This window comes from Aedes albopictus, chromosome 1 (assembly GCF_035046485.1).
Source record: "Aedes albopictus strain Foshan chromosome 1, AalbF5, whole genome shotgun sequence".
NCBI classification, from domain to species: Eukaryota; Metazoa; Arthropoda; class Insecta; order Diptera; family Culicidae; genus Aedes; species Aedes albopictus.
Window position 1 is genome coordinate 248,785,820 of NC_085136.1, and position 27,053 is coordinate 248,812,872.

The following is a 27,053-nucleotide window of genomic DNA, read 5'->3' on the forward strand; positions in this document are numbered from 1 at the left end:
AACTGTTAGGAAAATCGTTGGTTGAAGTTCTTACATGATTCTCCTGTAGTGGTTCTTGAATAAATAGCTATAAAGTTTTTGCTTGAATTTTCGAAAAATTTGGGAATGGAGAAATACCTGGACATGTATTTGGGAAAAACTGAAATTTTTAAGGATATTAATTTTTGAATTTCTGAATAAAATTTGAAAACTTGTAACATTTTTTTAATATTTCCTGAAATTATTGCTTTGTAAGGATTTTCGTAGGTATGAATTATATAAAAAAAGCTCCGTGAAATAACTGAAAAAAATTAGGAAGAAGAATTTATTTTAAGAATTTTTAGTCAAGATTGGATGATCAATATTTTGTTTTTTTTTATGAATGAGAAGAGTTTTCATAAGAACTTTAATTAAATTTACTCAGGGACCTTTGGATGCCTTGCCTGTACAAGTTTAAGGGAAACCATTCTCTGCATAGTGAATACATGTTACAGAATTACTGGAAAAAATACAAAAAAAACTAAAATAGGTAAACAACGAAATTTCAAAATAACACACATTTGTCAAAGATCTCAGACAGTATTCTTGAACAAATCATTAAATGAGCAAAGTTGTTGAAAGCCTAATCAAGCAAATTTCTGTCGAATCTTGGATAAATCCATGTGGAACTTGTGATGGAATTTCTGCTGTATTTTCTAACATCCTTGTGAACTTCTTGGGGGCACTAGAGTTTCTCAAAGAAATATATCTACGTGAAACTTTGCCAAAGAATTTTGTCAGGATCTTCTGAAAAGAGCCTTCAGAATCGTCGAAAGAGCGGCTTCAGAATCAACCGAAGAGAGCCTTTTTGAATCTTCTGAAGAGAACTTCCATAAGCTTCTGATTTTTTTCGAAAAACTTTTGATAAAAATCTTTACAACTTCTGATGATACTGTTCAGAAAATTCTAAAGATAATATTACGGTGACTCATGCAGATATCCTTTAAAAGTATATGAAGGAAGTCTTCAAATACTTCTAAAGGATCACCAGAAGTTTTAAAAAAGAGTTTTCAGAATTATTTGAATCAAAGTCTTCTGAAATTCATGGAAAATTATCTGAGCCCCCTCAAGCTGAGCTTTCAAACATTGTTCCGAAACCTTCCGAGTCTTTTAAACTTCTAAAACTTCTAAAGAAATTCCTCTGATACTTCTCAAGAGAATTTTCAGAACATCCAGAAGGGCTTTTTTGAAAACTTTCCCATAGAGATTCTTCGAGAATTTCTGGTGAGAAGCTTCTGAACTGAAGCAAATATTAATAAAATTCTTAGGAAAAGCTTCAGAAAATTTCATTTGAGAGAACTTTGAAGTAAGTTTTCGGTATCATCAGGAATTTCTAAAAAAAAACTACAAAGACTTCCAAACATTTTTCTGAGCTCTTGAAGTAAATCTTCAGAAACTTTTGAATATAATGTCAAAAAAACTTCTAGAAAAAGTATTCAGAGTCTTCTGAATGGAAAATTTAGATGGAATCTAGAAGAAATCTTGAGATACTTCTAGAGTAGCACATGTTAGATGGATCTTTTGGAAGATTCTCATTAGACTCTTCAGATAAATCCATAAATCTGAAAAAAATTTGCAGATACTTTTGTATGGAATTATCAGAGTATGCTGATGGACATCTTCAGAGCTTCGTAGAAGAATTCTCTAGAGCAGTCAGATCTAAATTTTCATAGATTAGAAAAAAAAACTCTAGATAATTTAAAAGGGATCTTCAAACAATTTTGGAGGAACTCTTTATTGGAGAAAAATTATGAGGTATAAATTTTTCAGAATCTTTTGACAAGAGCCCTCTGCAACTTCTGACGAAAGTCCCTAGAAACTTCTAAAGATAATATACAGTATCGGACAATAAAAATGCACCAAAGCCGTTTTCACATACAAAGTAGTCAACTTTAGATTGCCACATCTCAGTTATCTCTCAACCGATTGTTTTTATTTTTCTGTGACGAACTACAAAACATTTCAATTTTCAAAAACTATTGAAAAAGTTCGGTGATAACTATTGATACAAAAGCTACAGATAGGTTGAATTTTGACAATAAAAATGCACCAATCCAAAAAGATTTATAGCAAAAAATGGTTACGTCGTATCATTATGGTGTCTTCGGCGAATATGATTCTGGTGTAATGACGAATACATTTGCTGAAGAGACGAACATGATATGGCATCAGTATTTTTTGCTATGCAACTTTTTGTCTTGGTGCATTTTTATTGTCAAAATTCAACCTATCTGTAACTTTTGTATCAATAGTTATCACCGCACTTTTTCAATAGTTTTTGAAAATTGAAATGTTTTGTAGTTCGTCACAGAAAATGAGAATAATCTGTTAAGAGATAACTGAAATATGGCAATCTAAAGTTGACTATTTTGTATGGGAAAACGGCTTTGGTGCATTTTTATTGTCCGATACTGTATAATGACTCATGAAGAGAAACTTTAGAAACATGAAGGAAGTCTTCAAATACTCCTGAAGGGTCACCAGAATTTTCCAGAAAGTGTTTCCAGAATCCTCTGAGTCAGAGTCTCTTGAAATTTATGAAAAGGTGTCTGAAAACCTTGGAAAAGTCTTCCAAACTTGAATAAGAAAATCTTCAGAATATCCGGAAGGGCTCTTTTTGAAACATTCCATAGGGATTCTTCGAAAATTTCTGTTGAGAAGCTTTCGAACTTAAGCAAATCATCAGAGTATTCTTAAGAAAATCTTCAGAAAATTTCGTCTTAAAGAACTTCGAAGTAAATTTTCAGAATCTCCAGAAATTTCTGAAAAAATCCTTAAATGTTTACATTTTTCTAAGAAAATCTTCTCAGATTAATGAAGATATTCTTCAGAGATGTTTGAAAGAAATCATCAAAACAGAACAAACAATCTTCAAAATTGTCTATAAAAACCTTCGCAAAAATCTGCGAGAAATCTAGAGATATTTTTTTAAGTAAATCCTTAAAAAAGATCCTTCAGCACATTCTAAATCAGAGTTGCCAAAACTCTTACGCCCTTTTCTAATTCGTTTATCAGGAAGGCTCATACGCTCAAAAGCCTAACGGGGCCGAAAACGTATTTTTTCACAATGAATAAAATTGACAAATAAGAACCACAACCGTTCTTTGATAACCTTATACGCTTGTTTCATACATTTTTTGCTCTGTATGTTGACAAAAATTATCAGATATCTAGACGGTCATTTAAAAAGGGCTTATCTGCTTTTTGTAAACAAACATGTTTCTGTCTCTGCAGGGCCCATCTGCATCCACCCACGCACATCAACACCCTTAAGAGATAGCCTGAAGAATACTCTTTCTTATAAGGGTGTTGATGTGCGTGGGTGGATGCAGAAAGACCCTACAGAGACAAAAACATGTTTGTTTACGCAAAGCAGATGGGCCCTTTTGAAATGTTCGTCTAGATATGAGATCTTTTGGCATCAAACTAAAGCCTGATATTAATGTCTTGGATGCGTGCAGGCCTGGATTAAGGAACTTGAGCAAAATTAAAAATAAAGTTAGAATGTAGCAAGCAAAAACGGTTTTTGTGGGAATCCCTGGTCCTGGATGGAAATGGATCGAAATATTTATCCAAGTGTTTATCCACTCAACTACCGTAGCAGTTTAGTCGAAAAATTGATCCAGCCGCGGGCTGGGCTGTTTTTTTTTTGTGTTTAACTGCACGGGTATCTAAAAATTGACAATAAATTCATACTTTTTCACTTGTTTGAGTTAGATGTAACACAAAACATTCATTTGATGCCTAAATATTCCGTGACTATTTCTGCGATCTTCAGAGATTTCTTGTAGAAATCTTCAGCGATTTTTGAAAGAAGTCTTCAGAGATTTCTGAAGTACATAAGGCTTAACAGATTTCTGAAAGATTTCTTCAGAAATTTCTAAAAGGAACTTTCAAGGAATTCTTCAAATAATTCTGGAGTACATGTTAAGAGATTTTTGAAGAGAGTTCTGAAGGATATCGTCTAAGATTTCTGAAGGAAAACTTCAGTAATTTTATAAGGGTGATTTCCTCAAGAGAATCTTAAGAGACTTCTGAAGGGAAAAGATTTATGAAGGTATTTTTCAGAGATATCTGATGGGTATGGTTTCAAGAATTTTGGAGGAATTCTTCAGGAAAGTTCTGAATGGATTCGTCAGAGATTTCTAAACGGAATCTTCGAATACTTTTAAGAGGATCTTCAGAGCTTTCTGAACAAACTTTTAGAGATTTCTGTGGAAATCTCTGCGACAATATATTGTCCTAATTCAGATTGCCGGGATATCAGCATTTTTTCAAACTTTTGCCGAGATTCGCACAGCCGAGCAATCAACAAACAATCATTTTGCCGGGATCTCGGCAATTTTGACAGTTCATTGCTGGTAGTCGGCAATCGTTTTGCTGAGAATCAGCTAACAATCGTCACTTTTTGCTGAGATACCAGATAAAGATTTTGCTGAGCAGACGGCTGTGCGCGATTTTGCCGAGCCCGCGAATCTGTTATGTATCATCATTTCGCTAGATTTTGTGATATAGTTTTTTTTTCAATTTTCTTTTTTAGGAATCTTTTGAGGAGTTGAGCTTTGGCAGAAGAAAAATTAGCGAGGTTGTCAGAGTTTTGATTATAAAAAAACACAAGAGCACTCATCAAACTAAAAACCGCCTGAACTGAGTTCATAAATCGGTCTGAAGATAATCCCACAAACGATGTTTCGCATTGAAATCACCGATAATAATAAATGTGGTGTTATTCATAGACAATCTTCTCAAATCGTGTTTCAAAATCTCTCTGCTGATATAGGGTGTTCATCTAATTTCAGTTTTACTAAGTACCGACCAGCCAACATTGTTCGAGTTTATTCACCGCACATCATTATTTCACGTCATCACAGCGCAACGACGAAGTCTTTCTCTGTAGTTGTGAAATGCAATGCTTCGTATGTAGAAAACTCACGCACACATTTGCTTGCATCTTCCCTACGCGGAGACAACTTGTTGTTTTAACATTTTATCGACGGGAAAACGAGATTTATTTGAATAATTGAGCAGCTTCTGCTGCATTCTGCAGCGGTGAAATCCAACTTTGAAGTGCCATAGAGCTTCTGTGGCATGTGACTTGAATGTCAATTGGATAAATTAATCTGGCGATGTTAGAATTGAACGTTGATGAAGAGCTTTTCGGCTAGCTGTTGCTTTGGTGCGGTTGCCTTCGGCATGCGTGAAACGAGAAAACCGATAGAATATATTTTGCTTCCATCTAATGAGACATTGGCACAGTCGGAAAGTTGGAATATCTGTCATGATTGGCAATTTTCCGTCTGATGTGACGGGAATTGGCGCATGTGACGAAGTAAAATTTCACCCTGCAATGCAACCACATTTACAAGAGTGTGTCAGCTGAAACACCCAAAATGTTAAAAGCTCTGGTTTCAAACGATGGAAAAAAGTAGTGCTTGATACTCCCATGAAGGATGATAGAAATTCCACCGCATACACTATCTTTAGAGAACGAGCATTTCAGCTCAAAATGTTCGAACATTTATGTAGAACTTCTGAATTTCATCCAAAATGAGACTGATTCTACCCAGTGTTTGAAATCTGATCATTGCATCAATTGTTTGTTGCAATTGTTGTTGGAAGAAACCCAATTTGATGAGTAGAGTTTGAGTTTTGCTTGCCAGCAGCCAAATGAGCTTTGAAAACACTATTCGTTTAAAGAAAATTGGAACCCCCTAATCCACTGTTGTATGGAACATTATTTGCTCGTATGTAGCTATGGTTGTTAATTACTTGATGATTAATTGGTGTAAGAATTTACGTTGTTAGAAATTTTACCTGCTTAGTTACGCTACGCGTACGATTGACCTTCTCATTCATCTGCCGGACACGAAATTCAACAACCTTTCTACGGGTAGGCCATAGAGCAATCCCAAAAGGTCGACTTGTGGTTTCTCCCGCAACTCGCAATTCTTTTACCGGTCTATCGTCCTTGGTGTAAGACGTAACATGACAAATCGTGCATTTAACATCCATCTGACAAAGTCTCGTGTCGAAATGTACGCTGATGGAAGCTGCAATCTGGTTAAATAAAATTCACTCAAATTGTTCAATTTACTTCTGCGTCAGCAACATCGCTCCAGTGCTCCTAATTCCCTTTCCGGTCAGCCTCAAACTTTCGTATGTACCCCCGAAATTGAATCTCCTCCACTCTTTCGGACGATGAGAGACCCAAACTCAAGGCTTAATGTGATTCTGTGGTTCCGGTGCACCCATCAAAGAAGACGATGAAATGCACTGCCTACAGTTGCATCCGTGCATTGGGCCTAATCTCAAGAAAGTTCTCTGGCACCGTCGTGCCTCGTCATCACATCTTCTTTCCTCTTGGCGGTATGTCCCAATTGGGACGGTGCCCGCTTCTCAGCCTGAGGTTCAGTGAGCACTTCCTCGGTCAGACTGAGACTCAGACTGTGTTTCATCAGGAAAAGTTTCTGAACCGACCGGAAATCGAACCCAGACACCTTCAGGATGGTTGTTCTCAACACCCGCCACATTCAGCCACTTTGGGTGGGTCATCATCACATGCGGACCGTCCGAAATGCTCTAAGCCCGCACTCAAGATTTCGGCCGGCACACGAAATGCGTTTCGCATGGATCCTTCTTGTTGTGGGTAGGTATGTAGATGGTAGCTACATACATAAGACGACTGTCGTTGGGTGGTTTCTCCTGCCAGCACATGGCCGGTACACGTGTGCGTATACATAAGAGCCGGGTCCCGGTAGGCGAAATAATAATACTTAATGCAAACTAATATTGAAATAATGAAATGCATTATCGATTTTCTATTTATTACTAATGTATACATACAAACAGCTAGAGAGCGAGGGAGAGGCAGGAAGTGCGGTGAGGGTGGAAGCTTCTTGGCGCGAGTCTTCTCATGGAGCCGGTCGGTGGATCAGCAGGACGCGGCGAATATTCCATCAATTTGCATATGGCACGCACTTCGCACTCCTCCTTCGTGGAGATAGAGCGGGCTGGATGGGTGAACGACCGGCGGTGCTGCGAGATGGAGGGTGCTGCTAAGGAATTGTGCTAAACACGCGTGTTTACGAAACGTGTGCATAACGTTCCGATATGCCTTGGATTGGGTGGTTTTCGGGGGTGGTGCTGCTCACGAAAATGCATTTCTTAAGTGGTTCCCTGTTTCGATGTTATCGAATCTTGGTGGCTGGCTGGTATCAGAGCCGTTGGTACCGTTGTGGGTCGAGTACCGGCGTTGATTAGTGTTTCTGCATTATTTTTCATCATCTATCTTTTCGTGTTCTAATGTTTCCTATCCTCCTTCTTTTTCTTCTTCTTCTCCTTCTTCTTCTTCTTCTTCTTCCTTTTTTCTTCTAGTAGTTTGTACTACCTTTACTCACTCTTCTTCTTTTTTTATTGATCTACTCTACTCTACTGTTTTAATTACCAGTTTTCTTTATCTATCGATTTGTTCTCCTGTATTTATCTTGGCGTAACGTCAGGAAAAGGACAAAGCCTGCATTTCAGATAAGTGTTCAAAGCGCACTTCCACCTGAGGGTAAGTTTTTTCCACAGTACCTTGTTCGACCCCGTACGGTACCAACCAACGAAATGTATTACCAGCAGCACACGTCGCCACATGCGTAAGACCCTAGGCCACCGATCCACCTGAGGAACGGTTCCGTCCTAGTCAGCAGCACTCTTAGACCAACCCCAAAAGGATACAAGTAATTTCTACGCAAACGGCGCGGCGGCGCCACGTAACGTATCGCACAATTTCGCTACCGGTTCGATAATTTGAATAAAATATGCGTTGCGTTCCGGCCGGCCAGCGCCGAGCGGCATAGCTAAGCTACGTTTCGGCCGTATTCGAAATGGTCGGCGTTCCGACGATGATTGGACCTCTACCCTTCGCAAGAGGTGGTACATACGTATGCGTACGGAACACCCCTTCGCTTTCAGGGAGGTGGCTTTCTTTAATTATTGGTGTTTTGCTTCATCGGTGCCAGTCGCTCTACTAAATGGGTCAAAGTTGAAGTGTGTGTTGAGTTGGACGAAGTACGACCGAAAGAGATTCATTAGGAGTAGTTAGGTTCTTTAAAGAACGCCGAGCTCGAAGAATTACAACGAGAGGGTTGAAAGTAATTAAAACTCGAACATAAGAGAATTGCCAATAATGAGGGGGATACGAACGCCTTGGCCGCAGTGCAAATACTCCGTGGAAGTAAGGTGGTTTCGTGATTGGAACCCGTTTTTGTCCGTTGGAGCGTCACCTTGGCTACGCATTTTATTGCCGACCAAGCTGTGTTTGTTCGGTGTTTCCATCCCTTAATTTATAATGTAACTCGGCCTGCCTACTAGAAGGCGAATTTTCTGCAACAGTGCAGAAAATTCGCCTACAAGTAGGCCGACAGTATTACTCCGAGTAGAGAATGAGCCTTTGGGTATGCAATTTCCTTACGGATTCTATACAAGGATTCCGTACCTGACAGCTCATTTTCCAACCACATTTCTTACCAGCATCCTTGTCTCCGAAAGGGAATCGAATGTTGTCAAAATTTCCATCCCAAGCCAAAGAAAGAGAAACCACCCTACCAGAAAATAGACATTTCCGTCCTCCTTGGATTGTCTCTCTAGCCCTAACTCTGCAGCCATTCATAGGAAACAACACTGTTTCGGTGGAACATTTTCGATCCATCATCCCCCGAAGAGACAAAGACTTAGCTCCTGTGTACCCGTCAGACCATAGTTGGTTTTCTTCTAGCCCTTCGAGCTACTTTATGAGGAGGGCTGTCACCCACCATGTCCTACAATCTTGTCTTGTCCCATTCTCTTTGCACTCTGGAGCCTAAGAATAAGGAGATCAAATTTTCCCTCCTTAGTTTCCCCATTTCGAATCCTGTAGGAAAATCGAAACATCCTATCCCCCCTTATTGTAAAATCGAATCTCTAATAACTTTCTTTAACTGGTTGTATTTCTCAAAGCAAAGCTTAAGATTTTCACCTTTGATCCACTACAACAACAGCAACAACATTTGCATTTCCTTTGGCTGTGCTGGTGTGGGCCCAGCTTCCAATTCATCCGACACCCATCCTCCCTGTTCTCTGATGCGAAATGGAAATGTACTTTTCTGCAACATCGCTTCAAAGGCGACAATCCCGTTTTATCCTAGCTTGAAGCAGACTCACAGATCTCCCATCGTATCCACTAACTTATACCCTTCCCGTGGTTTCTTGCAGAAACAATCATCACATCAAACATTCTCTTTCCATCTGCTTGTAAGGACATGGCCGGTGCAGTTAATTAACAAAAATATTCCAGTTATCAGTGGACATTCCTGAAAGGATTCTCCTCAGAATCCTTGGAAGGATTCTCCTCAGAATCCTTGGAAGGATTCTCCTCAGAATTCTTGGAAGGATTCTCCTCAGAATCCTTGGAAGGATTCTCCTCAGAATCCTTGGAAGGATTCTCCTCAGAATCCTTGGAAGGATTCTCCTCAGAATCCTTGGAAGGATTCTCCTCAGAATCCTTGGAAGGATTCTCCTCAGAATCCTTGGAAGGACTCTCCTCAGAATCCTTGGAAGGATTCTCCTCAGAATCCTTGGAAGGATTCTCCTCAGAATCCTTGGAAGGATTCTCCTCAGAATCCTTGGAAGGATTCTCCTCAGAATCCTTGAAAGGATTCTCCTCGGAATCCTAAAAGGATTCTCCTCGGAATCCTGGAAGGATTCTCCTCGGATTCTCCACAGGATTCCGGAGAGGATTCTCCACAGAAACCCGAGAGGATTCTCCACAGATCCGGAGAGGATTCTTCACAGAATCCGGAGAGGATTCTTCACAGAATCCGGAGAGGATTCTTCACAGAATCCGGAGAGGATTCTTCACAGAATCCGGAGAGGATTCTCCACAGAAACCCGAGAGGATTCTCCACAGATCCGGAGAGGATTCTTCACAGAATCCGGAGAGGATTCTTCACAGAATCCGGAGAGGATTCTTCACAGAATCCGGAGAGGATTCTTCACAGAATCCGGAGAGGATTCTTCACAGAATCCGGAGAGGATTCTTCACAGAATCCGGAGAGGATTCTTCACAGAATCCGGAGAGCATTCTCCACAGAAACCGATGAGGATTCTCCACAGAAACCGATGAGGATTCTCCACAGAATCCGGAGAGGATTCTCCACAGAATCCGGAGAGGATTCTCCACAGAATCCGGAGAGGATTCTCCACAGAATCCGGAGAGGATTCTCCACAGAATCCGGAGAGGATTCTCCACAGAATCCGGAGAGGATTCTCCTCAGAATCCGGAGAGGATTCTCCTCAGAATCCGGAGAGGATTCTCCTCAGAATCCGGAGAGGATTCTCCTCAGAATCCTGCAAGGATTCTCCTCAGAATCCTGCAAGGATTCTCCTCAGAATCCTGCAAGGATTCTCCTCAGAATCCTGCAAGGATTCTCCTCAGAATTCTACAAGGATTCTCCTCAGAATCCTGGAAGGATTCTCCTCAGAATCCTGGAAGGATTCTCCTCCGAATCCTGGAAGGATTCTCCTCCGAATCCTGGAAGGATTCTCCTCCGAATCCTGGAAGGATTCTCCTCCGAATCCTGGAAGGATTCTCCTCCGAATCCTGGAAGGATTCTCCTCCGAATCCTGGAAGGATTCTCCTCCGAATCCTGGAAGGATTCTCCTCCAAATCCTGGGAGGATTCTCCTCCAAATCCTGGGAGGATTCTCCTCCGAATCCTGGAAGGATTCTCCTCCGAATCCTGGAAGGATTCTCCTCCGAATCCTGGAAGGATTCTCCTCCGAATCCTGGAAGGATTCTCCTCCGAATCCTGGAAGGATTCTCCTCCGAATCCTGGAAGGATTCTCCTCCGAATCCTGGAAGGATTCTCCTCCGAATCCTGGAAGGATTCTCCTCCGAATCCTGGAAGGATTCTCCTCCGAATCCTGGAAGGATTCTCCTCCGAATCCTGGAAGGATTCTCCTCCGAATCCTGGAAGGATTCTCCTCCGAATCCTGGAAGGATTCTCCTCCGAATCCTGGAAGGATTCTCCTCCAAATCCTGGAAGGATTCTCCTCCGAATCCTGGAAGGATTCTCCTCCGAATCCTGGAAGGATTCTCCTCCGAATCCTGGAAGGATTCTCCTCCGAATCCTGGAAGGATTCTCCTCCGAATCCTGGAAGGATTCTCCTCCGAATCCTGGAAGGATTCTCCTCCGAATCCTGGAAGGATTCTCCTCCGAATCCTGGAGGGATTCTCCTCAGAATCCTGGAAGGATTCTCCTCAGAATCCTGACAGGATTCTCCTCAGAATCCTGACAGGATTCTCCTCAGAATCCTGACAGGATTCTCCTCAGAATCCTGACAGGATTCTCCTCAGAATCCTGACAGGATTCTCCTCAGAATCCTGACAGGATTCTCCTCAGAATCCTGACAGGATTCTCCTCAGAATCCTGACAGGATTCTCCTCAGAATCCTGACAGGATTCTCCTCAGAATCCTGACAGGATTCTCCTCAGAATCCTGACAGGATTCTCCTCAGAATCCTGACAGGATTCTCCTCAGAATCCTGACAGGATTCTCCTCAGAATCCTGACAGGATTCTCCTCAGAATCCTGACAGGATTCTCCTCAGAATCCTGATAGGATTCTCCTCAGAATCCTGACAGGATTCTCCACAGCATCCTCCTAGGATTCTCCACAGAATCCTCCTAGGATTCTCCACAGAATTCTCCTAGGATTCTCCACAGAATCCTGCTAGGATTCTCCACAAAATCCTCCTAGGATTCTCCACAGAATCCTCCTAGGATTCTCCACGGAATCCTCCTAGGATTCTCCACAGAATCCTGCTAGGATTCTCCACAGAATCCTGCTAGAATTCTCCACAGAATTCTGCTAGGATTCTCCACAAAATCCTCCTAGGATTCTCCACAGAATCCTACTAGGATTCTCCACAGAATCCTACTAGGATTCTCCACAGAATCCTACTAGGATTCTCCACAGAATCCTACTAGGATTCTCCACAGAATCCTACTAGGATTCTCCACAGAATCCTACTAGGATTCTCCACAGAATCCTACTAGGATTCTCCACAGAATCCTACTAGGATTCTCCACAGAATCTTCCTAGGATTCTCCACAGAATCCTACTAGGATTCTCCACAGAATCCTACTAGGATTCTCCACAGAATCCTACTAGGATTCTCCACAGAATCCTACTAGGATTCTCCACAGAATCCTACTAGGATTCTCCACAGAATCCTACTAGGATTCTCCACAGAATCCTACTAGGATTCTCCACAGAATCCTACTAGGATTCTCCACAGAATCCTACTAGGATTCTCCACAGAATCCTACTAGGATTCTCCACAGAATCCTACTAGGATTCTCCACAGAATCCTCCTAGGATTCTCCACAGAATCCTCCTAGGATTCTCCACAGAATCCTACTAGGATTCTCCACAGAATCCTACTAGGATTCTCCACAGAATCCTACTAGGATTCTCCACAGAATCCTACTTGGATTCTCCACAGAATCCTACTAGGATTCTCCACAGAATCCTACTAGGATTCTCCACAGAATCCTACTAGGATTTTCCACAGAATCCTACTAGGATTTTCCACAGAATCCTACTAGGATTTTCCACAGAATCCTACTAGGATTCTCCACAGAATCCTACTAGGATTCTCCACAGAATCCTACTAGGATTCTCCACAGAATCCTACTAGGATTCTCCACAGAATCCTACTAGGATTCTCCACAGAATCCTACTAGGATTCTCCACAGAATCCTACTAGGATTCTCCACAGAATCCTACTAGGATTCTCCACAGAATCCTACTAGGATTCTCCACAGAATCCTCCTAGGATTCTCAACAGAATACTCCTAGGATTCTCCACAGAATCCTCTTAGGATTCTCCACAGAATCCTCCTAGGATTCTCCACAGAATCCTCCTAGGATTCTCCACAGAATCCTCCTAGGATTCTCCACAGAATCCTTCTAGGATTCTCCACAGGATCTGCCTAGGGTTCTCCACAGAATCCTCCTAGGAATCTCCACAGGATCCTCCTAGAAATCTCCACAGGATCCTCCTAGGATTCTCCACAGAACCCTCCTAGGATTCTCCACAGCATCCTCCTAGGATTCTCCACAGAATCCTCCTAGGATTCTCCACAGAATTCTCCTAGGATTCTCCACAGAATCCTGAGAGGATTCTCCACAGAATCTTGAGAGGTTTCTCCACAGAATCCTGAGAGGATGCTCCACAGAATCCTGTAAGGACTTTCCACACAATCCTGAGAGGAGGATTTGTCACAGAATTCTTCTAGAATTCTTCACAGATGCCTGAACCTAATTGATTTCTTGTGCATTAGACATTTTGATACACGTTAAATATAAAGTATTCTAGCAAGGAGAACTCGAGTCCGTCTTCCCGTGTGGGCAACCAGATGGCGATAACCTTCAAGAAAAAGGGCGACTGCTGCCTCCCATATCACCCACAGTGCCACCCACGCACATTGACTCCCAGGGCACGCATTTGATTGGACGAAAACCGAACGGAAACGATGGGAAAATAATGAAAATTTATCGAACATCACTGCTGGAGAAAGGAGACACCACCTAACTACAGAGCAGAAAGACTCTGCTCTGTTTCAGCAGACAGCCAATAGTTTGCCTCAAGGAAGATGATGATTTTAAGAAAATGGTCCCCCATCGACACACAAGAAGACAAAGCTTCGTCGCCCCCCGTCCCTGTCTCTCTATACTAGTAAACTTTGGCGACTTCTTACACATAAAGCCGAGGGAGTGGAAATTGATTGATGATCGAGTTATGATCGGTATTTATTACAGCAAGACGGCTCAGCTCTTTCTTGTGCCAGGCTATAGGGAAGAAAGGATGCACATTAAACTTACTTGCACTCCTCACATAGGTTCCATCCCGAATCGGTCAAGTGTCTTTCTCAATTAGCTCCTTCCATCGCATCGACGTAGAGCTGGGACCCCTCCTCCTTCTGCGTTCTGCTTGCTCGGTCCGGGCACAGGCAAAGACAGAGACTTCGGCTCCCGGACAAGAAGCTTCGATTGGAAATTTCATTATTTTGATTTTAAAAAGACGTTGGTTCGTTCCTTGGTCCGGATCCGAAGGCGTTCTTCAGTCGGTTTCTTCGGCCTAGGGGGGTCATTTCTTATGTATGTATTACCGAACCGATGGCGAGGGGGGAGGGGGTGAATTGTGGGAACAGGGGTGGGTACGAGTTCATGTGTTCGGATGCATACGCACTGCTGCTGACCAAACCACAAGAAGCTCGAGCTAGGAAAATCTAATTATTCCTTGTAAACTATGCATGCCTTCACTCTGGGCTTTCGATGCCTTTCTTTAGAAGACTACCTCCTTCCCCTGTCTCCCCTCTGTTTTCTTTGCATTCCATCCCGAGCCAAGAAGTAGGATTTCTTCTTGTGTCTTAAATTATATCTTATGGCCCCTCTGTGTCTCGCCGGGTCTCTCTCTCTCTGCTGGTGTTCGATTCGCCAGAAATCCTTATCTAACCCATAGAGCTTCCACCCCAAACCTTGTTTTTCCAGCCCGGTTCTGGCAGTCCAAATATACCGAGGAGGGAAGCCAGTCTTATGCAGTAGCCCTCTTCGCAGAATACTGCCAGTAGAGAGCTTCTAAAATCGTCTAACTCACCCCCTTTCGCCTTAACGCACAAGCCGAAGCAAACGGAGATGCAAATTGCAAAATTGCAACCCCTTAAGAAGAATGGAATCTCCCTCAATAGTGTAGTGTGTACTAGCTGACCAACCAGGCGGTCATCGGGAAAGTTGCAACCCCATTCCACCCAACTCTCAAATGGACGACGACGACGACGAACGCACTCTGAAAATGCTGCTGATGGAAAACCTAGTCATTGGGGTGAGAGTACTTTTTGCCTACGTGCAGGCGTCCAACCGTTTTTTCCCCAGCATCTAACAACAATCAATGCTGCTGCACACAAGAAGGCAGCAAAGTCTTTGGAAGAGACCTCATTCGGCTCCGGTTGCCTACACCGCATCGCACCGGATGATGATTCTTGGATTTTCTTATATTTCGAGCCGGCAACAATGCAGAACCTTCGGCCTCTTCTTGGGCCCTTTCGGAACTGGAAAAACAACAGAAAAACCTTTGCAGAGTCGAGAGTTTCGAAGTTTCTCAAATTCTTCACTCTGTAAAAAAATCTTTCAGATTTCGGTGGGGAATCCTGTATTGATTATATGGAGAATCCTCTCAGGATTCTGTGGAGAATCCTCTCAGGATTCTGTGGAGAATCCTCTCAGGATTCTGTGGAGAATCCTCCAAGGATTCTGTGGAGAATCCTCTCAGGATTCTGTGGAGAATCCTCTCAGGATTCTGTGGAGAATCCTCTCAGGATTCTGTGGAGAATCCTCTCCGGATTTTATGGAGAATCCTCTCCGGATTCTGTGGAGAATCCTCTCCGGATTCTGTGGAGAATCCTCTCCGGATTCTGTGGAGAATCCTCTCCGGATTCTGTGGAGAATCCTCTCCGGATTCTGTGGAGAATCCTCTCCGGATTCTGTGGAGAATCCTCTCCGGATTCTGTGGAGAATCCTCTCCGGATTCTGTGGAGAATCCTCTCAGGATTCTGTGGAGAATACTCTCAGGATTCTGTGGAGAGTCCTCTCCGGATTCTGTGGAGAATCCTCTCAGGATTCTGTGGAGAATCCTCTCAGGATTCTGTGGAGAATCCTCTCAGGATTCTGTGGAGAATCCTTTCAGGATTCTGTGGAGAATCCTCTCAGGATTCTGTGGAGAATCCTCTCAGGATTCTGTGGAGAATCCTCTCAGGATTCTGTGGAGAATCCTCTCAGGATTCTGTGGAGAATCCTCTCAGGATTCTGTGGAGAATCCTCTCAGGATTCTGTGGAGAATCCTCTCAGGATTCTGTGGAGAATCCTCTCAGGATTCTGTGGAGAATCCTCTCAGGATTCTGTGGAGAATCCTCTCAGGATTCTGTGGAGAATCCTCTCAGGATTCTGTGGAGAATCCTCTCAGGATTCTGTGGAGAATCCTCTCAGGATTCTGTGGAGAATCCTCTCAGGATTCTGTGGAGAATCCTTTCAGGATTCTGTGGAGAATCCTCTCAGGATTCTGTGGAGAATTTTTTCAGGATTCTGTGGAGAATCCTCTCAGGATTCTGTGGAGAATCCTCTCAGGATTCTGTGGAGAATCCTCTCAGGATTCTGTGGAGAATTTTTTCAGGATTCTGTGGAGAATCCTCTCAGGATTCTGTGGAGAATACTCTCAGGATTCTGTGGAGAATCCTCTCAGGATTCTGTGGAGAATCCTCCCGGATTCTGTAGAGAATCCTCCCGGATTCTGTGGAGAATCCTCTCAGGATTCTGTGGAGAATTTTCTCAGGATTCTGTGGAGAATCCTCTCAGGATTCTGTGGAGAATCCTCTCAGGATTCTGTGGAGAATCCTCTCAGGATTCTGTGGAGAATCCTCTCAGGATTCTGTGGAGAATCCTCTCAGGATTCTGTGGAGATTTCTCTCAGGATTCTGTGGAGAATCCTCTCCGGATTCTGTGGAGAATCCTCTCAGGATTCTGTGGAGAATCCTCTCAGGATTCTGTGGAGAATCCTCTCAGGATTCTGTGGAGAATCCTCTCAGGATTCTGTGGAGAATCCTCTCAGGATTCTGTGGAGAATCCTCTCAGGATTCTGTGGAGAATCCTCTCAGGATTCTGTGGAGAATCCTCTCAGGATTCTGTGGAGAATCCTCTCAGGATTCTGTGGAGAATTTTTTCAGGATTCTGTGGAGAATCCTCTCAGAATTCTGTGGAGAATACTCTCAGGATTCTGTGGAGAATCCTCTCAGGATTCTGTGGAGAATCCTCCCGGATTCTGTGGAGAATCCTCCCGGATTCTGTGGAGAATCCTCTCAGGATTCTGTGGAGAATTTTCTCAGGATTCTGTGGAGAATCCTCTCAGGATTCTGTGGAGAATCCTTTCAGGATTCTGTGGAGAATCCTCTCAGGATTCTGTGGAGAATCCTCTCAGGATTCTGTGGAGAATTTTCTCAGGATTCTGTGGAGAATCCTCTCAGGATTCTGTGGAGAATCCTCTCAGGATTCTGTGGAGAATCCTCTCAGGATTCTGTGGAGAATCCTCTCAGGATTCTGTGGAGAATGCTCTCAGGATTCTGTGGAGAATCCTCTCAGGATTCTGTGGAGAATCCTCTCAGGATTTTGTGGAGAATCCTCTCAGGATTCTGTGGAGAATCCTCTCAGGATTCTGTGGAGAATCCTCTCAGGATTCTGTGGAGAATCCTCTCCGGATTATGTGAAGAATTCTCTCAGGATTCTGTGGAGAATCCTCTCAGGATTCTGTGGAGAATCCTCTCAGGATTCTGTGGAGAATCCTCTCAGGATTCTGTGGAGAATCCTCTCAGGATTCTGTGGAGAATCCTCTCAGGATTCTGTGGAGAATCCTCTCAGGATTCTGTGGAGAATCCTCTCAGGATTCTGTGGAGAATCCTTTCAGGATTCTGTGGAGAATCCTCTCAGGATTCTGTGGAGAACTTTCTCAGGATTATGTGGAGAATCCTCTCAGGATTCTGTGGAGAATACTCTCAGGATTCTGTGGAGAATCCTCTCAGGATTCTGTTGAGAATCCTCTCAGGATTCTGTGGAGAACCCTCTCAGGATTCTGTGGAGAATCCTCTCAGGATTCTGTGGAGAATCCTCTCAGGATTCTGTGGAGAATCCTCTCAGGATTCTGTGGAGAATCCTCTCAGGATTCTGTGGAGAATCCTCTCAGGATTCTGTGGAGAATCCTCTCAGGATTCTGTGGAGAATCCTCTCAGGATTCTGTGGAGAATCCTCTCAGGATTCTGTGGAGAATCCTCTCAGGATTCTGTGGAGAATCCTCTCAGGATTCTGTGGAGAATCCTCTCAGGATTCTGTGGAGAATCCTCTCAGGATTCTGTGGAGAATCCTCTCAGGATTCTGTGGAGAATCCTCTCAGGATTCTGTGGAGAATCCTCTCAGGATTCTGTGGAGAATCCTCTCAGGATTCTGTGGAGAATCCTCTCAGGATTCTGTGGAGAATCCTCTCAGGATTCTGTGGAGAATCCTCTCAGGATTCTGTGGAGAATCCTCTCAGGATTCTGTGGAGAATCCTCTCAGGATTCTGTGGAGAATCCTCTCAGGATTCTGTGGAGAATCCTCTCAGGATTCTGTGGAGAATCCTCTCAGGATTCTGTGGAGAATCCTCTCAGGATTCTGTGGAGAATCCTCTCAGGATTCTGTGGAGAATCCTCTCAGGATTCTGTGGAGAATCCTCTCAGGATTCTGTGGAGAATCCTCTCAGGATTCTGTGGAGAATCCTCTCAGGATTCTGTGGAGAATCCTCTCAGGATTTTGTGGAGAATCCTCTCAGGATTCTGTGGAGAATCCTCTCAGGATTCTGTGGAGAATCCTCTCAGGATTCTGTGGAGAATCCTCTCAGGATTCTGTGGAGAATCCTCTCAGGATTCTGTGGAGAATCCTCTCAGGATTCTGTGGAGAATCCTCTCAGGATTCTGTGGAGAATCCTCTCAGGATTCTGTGGAGAATCCTCTCAGGATTCTGTGGAGAATCCTCTCAGGATTCTGTGGAGAATCCTCTCAGGATTCTGTGGAGAATCCTCTCAGGATTCTGTGGAGAATCCTCTCAGGATTCTGTGGAGAATCCCCTCAGGATTCTGTGGAGAATCCCCTCAGGATTCTGTGGAGAATCCCCTCAGGATTCTGTGGAGAATCCTCTCAGGATTCTGTGGAGAATCCTCTCAGGATTCTGTGGAGAATCCTCTCAGGATTCTGTGGAGAATCCTCTCAGGATTCTGTGGAGAATCCTCTCAGGATTTTGTGGAGAATCCTCTCAGGATTCTGTGGAGAATCCTCTCAGGATTCTGTGGAGAATCCTCTCAGGATTCTGTGGAGAATCCTCTCAGGATTCTGTGGAGAATCCTCTCAGGATTCTGTGGAGAATCCTCTCAGGATTCTGTGGAGAATCCTCTCAGGATTCTGTGGAGAATCCTCTCAGGATTCTGTGGAGAATCCTCTCAGGATTTTGTGGAGAATCCTCTCAGGATTCTGTGGAGAATCCTCTCAGGATTCTGTGGAGAATCCTCTCAGGATTCTGTGGAGAATCCTCTCAGGATTCTGTGGAGAATCCTCTCAGGATTCTGTGGAGAATCCTCTCAGGATTCTGTGGAGAATCCTCTCAGGATTCTGTGGAGAATCCTCTCAGGATTCTGTGGAGAATCCTCTCAGGATTCTGTGGAGAATCCTCTCAGGATTCTGTGGAGAATCCTCTCAGGATTCTGTGGAGAATCCTCTCAGGATTCTGTGGAGAATCCTCTCAGGATTCTGTGGAGAATCCTCTCAGGATTCTGTGGAGAATCCTCTCAGGATTCTGTGGAGAATCCTCTCAGGATTCTGTGGAGAATCCTCTCAGGACTCTGTGGAAAATCCTCTCAGAATTCTGTGGAGAATCCTCTCAGGATTCTGTGAAGAATCCTCTGAGGATTCTGCAGAGTATCCTCTCCGGATTGTGCGCAGAATCCTCTCCGGATTCTGCAGAGAATCTTCTCCGGATTCTGCAGAGCATCCTCTCCGGATTCTGCAGCGAATCCTCGCCAGATTTTGTAGAGAATTCTTGTCGGATTCTGCAGGGAATCCTCGCCGGATTCTGCAGAGAATCCTCGCCGGATTCTGCAGAGAATCCTCGCTGGATTCTGCAGAGAAATCTCGCCGGATTCTGCAGCCAATACTCGCCGGATTCTGCAGAATCCTCGCCGGATTCTGCAAAGAATGCTCGCCGGATTCTGCAGGGAATCCTCTTCGGATTCTTCTGAGAATCCTCTCCGGATTCTGCAGAGAATCCTATCCGGATTCTGCAGAGAATACTCTCCGGATTCTGTTGAGAATCCTTTCCGGATTCTGTAGAGAATCCTTTCCGGATTCTGTAGAGAATTCTTCCCGGATTCTGTAGAGAATCCTCTCCGGATTCTGCAGAGAATCCTCTTCGGATTTTGCAGAGAATCTGTTCCAGATTCTGCAGAGAATCCTCTTCGGATTCTGCAGAGAATTCTCTCTGGATTCTGCAGAGAATCCCCTCCGGATTCTGCAGAAGAATCCACTCCGGATTCTGCAAAAGAATCCTCTCCGGATTCTGCAGAAGAATCCTCTCCGAATTCTGCAGAAGAATCCTTTCCGGATTCTGCAGAGAATGCTCTCCGGATTCTGCAGAGTATCTTCTCCGGAATCTGCACAGAATGTTCTCAGGATTCTGCCAGAATGTCAGAAGTTATTCAGAAATTCAGAGAAGATTTACATTTTTCAGAACAGCAATCCATTCACCCTGTTCCGAAAGGGCCCAAGAGTAGCTCGTCTTTGGTGAAGCCCGAAAATCCTTCTCTCCTTGCCCACTTCCAGAATGCTGTTGCTCCGCTCCAAGAAGAAGCATCAGCTTCCCACTTTCTTCTTCTTTATATATGTGTGATGATTAGGTAACTTTCTTGTGCAATCCATCCCCGGTTCACACTCGAATCGACCGACCGACCGACCGACATCGTCTTCGACTCTCCTTGAAGTGCGTCTGCTGACTCTTCTTTGTCCGTGAGGAAAAGTCGTCCTGGCAAGAAAAGCTCAAGTTCCAGAATTGGACAATGCACTTTCTCAAAAGGAGCCGATGCGACGATGGTGTGGCGAGGAGGGGGCGAGAGTGGCGCCGGCCATAACAAAATCTACACACTCTATTAAAATGCGTTCAAATACCAGCTTATACATCTCGCATCTTATGTAGACCACCTACTCGGCCTCTCACTCTGTCTCTTTTCCTGTCTCCGTATCTGTCTCGTCCCGGGTTTGGACTGGAACCGACCGACAACCGGCCTGGTCGGTCCCAGATGAAAGGAGAAGAAGTTTCTAAAATTTTAACCCGGCCCCACCCCGGCGCCTTGCTCCTGTTCTGTCCTCTGCATCCCGAATCATCCGATTTGTTACCAGAGTTCATTAAGATGGAATCGAATCTGCCTCGATTGGGTTAATACATTTCGATCAAGGAACACATTTCGCCTCCCCATCTTGAGCCAGCAAGTCGACCATCTTTGGAGTAAAGTTTGTTCCGATTTTTGGAAATATTTTTTGTTTGAAAACTTTTCTTTTGTAATGAAGGGAATCGGAAAAATTCGGCCCCGTCATGCTCACAAAGCGGTTGAGCCTTTTTATTAAAAAATAGTAAAACACTAATCCCATTTTTTCCTCTTTTTTCTCCCATTCCACAGGACTGGAGCGCGTTGCTGAAGAATTGATGGGACGCAGAAAATGGAAACATTATCAGGACGTCCTCACGCGCCAACCGTTGAACCTGCTGGACCCGAGCACGAACGCCACCGTCGCCGACGAGGTCGACGTCGAGCTGCTGCAGAGCGCGGCGGCGGCGGCGGTCGTGGCCAGCAGTGTTGCCAGCAACGCGGTCCCCCCCTCGCTGGTGGCGGCAGCGGCCGCCGTCGGTGGGAACTTTGTCGACCAGAAGGGCGGAGGAGCAGCCGCCACCGCGGCGATAGGTAAGTTCCTCAAGAGGGACAGGGTTTTCTGGCTAGACTTATGTGGCTTTTCGATAACAGGGTATCTTGTGAAATTTCTAGTGGAGCTTCTGATTGATTTGATGGAAAAATTCCTGGTGGATTTCTTGAGAAATTCCTGGTAAAATTTCTGGATAAATTTCAGAAAGAACACCTGTAGGAATTCCTATTGGAATTCCTAGAGGAATTTCTGAAGAAATTCCTTGTGGAATTCCTGTTAAAATTTCTTACGAAATTTCTGATGCAGTTCTAAGAGAAATTTCTGATGGAATTTCAAGAGGAATTCCTAGAAGTATTCCAGAGGGAAAGAGTTCCTGGGGGAATTCCTCAAAGGATTCCTGTTGGAATTCTTGGAGGAATTCTCATTGCAACCAAAAGAAATTTGTTTTGTGTTGTTGTATTTGTGTTTGTGTAATTCTTGGTGAAATTTCTTAAAGGATGGAATTTCTAGAGAAATTCCTGGTGGAATTCCTGTATTAATTCTTGGAGAAATTCCTATAGGAAAATTCCTGATGGAATTTCTAGAGAAATTCCTGGTGAAATTCCTAGTGGAATTCCTGATGGAATTCCTAGAGAAATTCCTGGTTGAAATCTTAGAGGCATTCCTGGTGGAATTCCTAAAGGAATTCCTGGTGGAATTCCTAAAGGAATTCCTGGTGGAATTCCTAGTAGAATTCCTAGAAGAATTCCTAGAAGAATTTCTAGAGGAATTCCTAGGAGAATTGCTAGAGGAATCCCTAGAGGAATTCCTAGAGGAATTTCTAGAGGAATTCCTAGAGAAATTTCTAGAGGAATTCCTAGAGGAATTTCTAGAGGAATTCCTAGGGGAATTCCCAGAGGAGATCCTAGGGAAATTTCTAGTGGAATTCCTAGTGGAATTCCTAGTGGAATTCCTAGTGGAATTCCTACACAGGGAAAAATTTCTACTCAGTGGCTGAGTTGGTCTTACTCAGAAATCGAAAAATCCTTTGTTTTCTTACTCAGTTTCCGTTAAAAGTGGGACAACCCATTGCCAATTGGTTGTCCCACACAGATCGAAAAAAGAGTGTAAAATTCTGTGACATATGGTGCACATAATTGGAGCGTGGGATATCATAGAAGTTTACATGACATATCATGTAAAGTTCATGAAATATCATGTAAACTTCCATTATATGTCATGTAATTCAGCATGACTCTGAGAGTTTACATGACATATAACACAAATTTACATGATATATCATGTGAACCATCATAACATTAAGTTTACATGAGTAAAATGAAGTTTACATGACGTGTAAATCTCATTATTTTTATCTGTGCACTTTTAGCCGAAACTGAGTAGGAAAACAAAGGATTTTTTTATTTCTGAGTAAGGCCAACTCAATCATTGAGTAGAATTTTTTCTCGGTGTAGTGGAATTCCTAGTGGAATTCCTAGAGAAATTCTTAGTGGAATTCCTAGTGGAATTCCTAGTTGAATTCCTAGTGGAATTCTTAGTGGAATTTCTAGAGGAATTCCTAGTGGAGTTCCTAGAGGAATTCCTACTGGAGTTCCAGAAGACATTCCAGTTGGAATCCCTGAAGAATTGCCTGTTGAAATTCCTGGAGGAATTCCTGGAGGAATTCCTGGTGGAATTCCAGAAGGAAAAAGTTTCTCCTAGAGGAATTCCTGTTGGAATTTCTAGAAGAATTCCTTGAGCAATTCCTGGAAAAATCCTTGTGGAATTCATAGTGAAATTGCTGGAGGTGCTTCTTGGTGGCATTCCTAGAGACATTTTTGATGGAATTCCTACAGGAATTCCTGGAGAAATTCAGCGGGAATTTCTGGTGAACCAAATTTGAAAGTCTCTTCTAATCTCATATGCAGCTACTATTAAAAAGTCCCTTTCCATTTCTCCTCTCCCCAACAGTACGCAACGGTCACTACCAGCAAGAAGGCGAACTAGCAACCTCCAACAATCAACAAGTAGCAGCAGCAGCAACAGCAGTAGAACATCCGGACCATGCTGCATCTGCGACGGCCACTGCCGCCGGTAAGCATCCGAACCACATCAATGAAAACGATACAAGATCGTCGACGGCTGCGGCGGCTACAACGGCCAATCCCACCAGCCATTCCCCGCCAGCTCCTCCTCATCCAACGGCGACGCCAGTAACAGCACTTCTCAACAACCACCACCATCAGCACCACCATCCACATCATTCCCAACACCAACGTGGTGGTCCTCATCATGACGGCAGCAGTCCCAGTCCGGGAGGGGTGGTGGTAGACGCCAATGTGGACCAACAGCAGCAGCAGCAGCGACATCAGTCAGAACAAGAGGAAGATGGCGGTGGTCGGATAGGAAACTCTGTCTCCTCGCCGGCATCGACGACGACGACGGCGACGGCGACGACAACAGGACTGCTCTCGCCGGCCGCCGGCAGTAACAACGAGCAGGAGCTGGTCGGGAAACTGACGGGCATCAAGCAGGAACCAACAGGTGAGTTTGTGTGAGAATTCGAAGGAAAGTTTTACGAATCGTTTGCAATCAAGTGAATGGCATCGTCTGTGAATTAGATAAGTGTTCAAACATTTTTAGAGTGCTTTTTTGCTTCTAAATAATTCTTGAGGTTAAATGAAATGGAAAGTTTTACTTGATTGAAACTTACTTTAAAATAGCTTTAAATTTTATGTTAAAGAAAATCTGCGCTGTCCACCGGATCAGTAGCGAACACCAGCTTTGCAGAGTTGTTTTCCGGCATTCTTGCAACATGCCCTGCCCACCGTATCCTTCCGGCTTTGGCCACCTTCTGGATGCCGGGTTCGCCGTAAAGTGCAGCGAGCTCGTGGTTCATCCTTCTCCGCCACACACCGTTCTCCTGCACACCGCCGAAGATCGTTCTTAGCACGCGTCGCTCAAAAATTTCGAGTGCTTGCAGGTCCTCCTCGAGCATCGTCCATGTCTCGTGTCCGTAGAGAACCACCGGTCTTATTAGCGTCTTGTACATGGTACATTTGGTGCGGGGGTGAATCTTTTTTGACCGCAGTTTCTTCTTGAGCCCGTAGTAGGCACGACTTCTACTGATGATGCGCCTTCGTATTTCACGGCTCACGTTATTGTCAGCCGTTAGCAAGGAACCAAGGTAGACGAATGCTTCTACCACCTCGAAAATATCCCCGCCTATCGTAACATCGTTGTCAAGGCTTGTCCTGTCTCGCTCAGTCCCACCTACCAGCATGTACTTTGTCTTAGCCAGTCCGACCTTTGCTGCTTCACGTTTCAGGCGGGTGTCTGCCACCGTTCCAAATGTTCTAGCAATAATATCCATGTCATCCGCAAAATAGACAAATTGACTGGATTTCATGAAGATCGTACCCCGGCTGTTGAGCCCGGCTCGTCGCATAACACCTTCCAGGGCGATGTTGAATAGTAGGCAGGAAAGTCCATCACCTTGTCGTAGTCCCCGTCGAGATTCGAATGAACTGGATAGTTCACCCGAAATCCTTACGCTGTTCTGCACACCGTCCATCGTTGCTCTTATCAGTCTGGTAAGCTTCCCGGGAAAGCTGTTCTCGTCCATGATTTTCCATAGCTCTGTGCGGTCGATACTGTCGTATGCCGCTTTGAAGTCGATGAACAGGTGATGCGTTAGGACCTGGTATTCACGGCATTTCTGGAGGATTTGCCGTACGGTGAAGATCTGGTCCGTTGTCGACCGCCCGTCGATGAAACCGGCTTGGTTACTTCCCACGAACTCATTTACTTTAGGTGAAAGACGACGGAAGATGATCTGGGATAGCACTTTGTAGGCGGCATTTAAAATGGTGATCGCTCGAAAGTTCTCACACATTAACTTGTCGCCTTTCTTGTGGATGGGACAGATTATCCCTTCCTTCCACTCCTCCGGTAGCTGTTCGGTTTCCCAGATCCTGATTATCAACCGGTGCAGACAGGTGACCAACTTTTCTGGGCCCATCTTGATGAGTTCAGCTGCGATACCATCCTTACCAGCTGCTTTGTTGGTTTTGAGGTGATGAAAGGCATCCATAACATCGCTCATCGTGGGAGTTGGTTCATTTCCGTCCTCCGCTGCACTGGCGTCGTCGTTTCCTCCGTTGCCGTTGCCGTAGTTTCCCGTGCCTACGTTCTCCATGCCGTTCAGGTGCTGATCGAAGTGCTGCTTCCACCTTTCGATCACCTCAGATTGGCCAAAATCAGTGCACTAAAAAGCTAACAAAAAGCTATTTACAGTTTTTCTAATTGTAAAAAGGGCACTCATTCGAACAACAATATTTACACCACTCCTACGGGTACTCACTACAACAGCGTGGACAGGAGAATCATTGTCATATATATAAAATCCCAGAGTTGTCTGTCTGTCCTTCCGTCACACTTTGAAATGTTTCCCCATGGCTATATCAAACTTCTAAAAAATTCGAGAACTTTCTGGATGCTAGGGTAAAAAATATAATTTGGACATGTATATAATTTGGACATGCACGGCGATGTATGCCTTGTTGCGGAGAGCTAATAAACTTCTTAATATCGATTATTGAATCAAATAGACCCTATTCTGATGACTTATGTTGAAAATATGCTGAACAATTAAGAATTTACTTCAAAATTATCGAAAATGTAAATTGTTTCACTAAAACCCCTCAAATGCATAGGTATGCAAGACGACACACACTTCACAGTCAAATACAAAATTCCCCTTAAAATCGTTGAATTAATAATTGTAAGAAATTTGAAAGCCTTATTGAAAGGAAAAAAAGTTTAATAAAGAAGCATTAGGCAGCCAATCTCTTAACATTATTCTAGAACGCTTAAAATACGTGGTGTCCAAAATACATTATAAGTTTTTTACTGTAAATATATTTTGGTCATCTGACGAACTACATGGGGATGCTGTTCGAATTCATACTTGGAGGCGTATTCTGTGGGTCTGGCGATATTTCCTCGATTTTAACAAAAACTGTAATAGTTATCAAAATAGATGCATGTTAAGCGGAGAAATTTGATTATTTGTAAGAAAATATTTGTTAATTTATGCTACTTCCATGATTTAGCAATATTTATGGCTAAACATTGAGGTAATTGTCCTATCCAAATTATATATACCAGAGGGTGTCCAAAACATATATTCGGTGTCCAAAATGCAATTCTTACGGGCAATCGTAAATTGCGATTTTCCCAGCTTAAAATGCTTTCGTTAAGGTTTTTGTCACCAGGAACGCAAAGTACAATCATATTATAAGCGTATTAGTAACTGTTGAGGATTGTCTGACGTCATGGTTGACGATCACAATGAAATGATATTTGCTGTACCTTGTTCATGTTTGCTGTACCTTCAGTAAACATTGGAGCTAATGCAATCTAGTAGGCGATGTGGTAACGTCATTCATTCGTATACATTCCTTTCTCTCTTCCTTCGCAACCAGCAAC

General features: G+C 43.7%; 1 protein-coding gene across 2 annotated transcripts in view; it reads left to right on the forward strand.

Annotated features, from left to right (window-relative positions):
• LOC109400410 (protein bunched, class 2/F/G isoform) overlaps positions 1 to 27,053 on the forward strand; it is an 864,004-nt gene that overhangs the window by 822,874 nt on the left and 14,077 nt on the right. For both annotated transcript variants that reach the window (XM_062846581.1, XM_062846580.1), the window contains 2 exons: positions 21,344 to 21,625; positions 23,535 to 24,107. In XM_062846581.1, coding sequence (XP_062702565.1) covers positions 21,370 to 21,625; positions 23,535 to 24,107 — 829 coding nt within the window. In that variant the 5' untranslated portion in view covers positions 21,344 to 21,369. The remainder of the gene's footprint in view (positions 1 to 21,343; positions 21,626 to 23,534; positions 24,108 to 27,053) is intronic.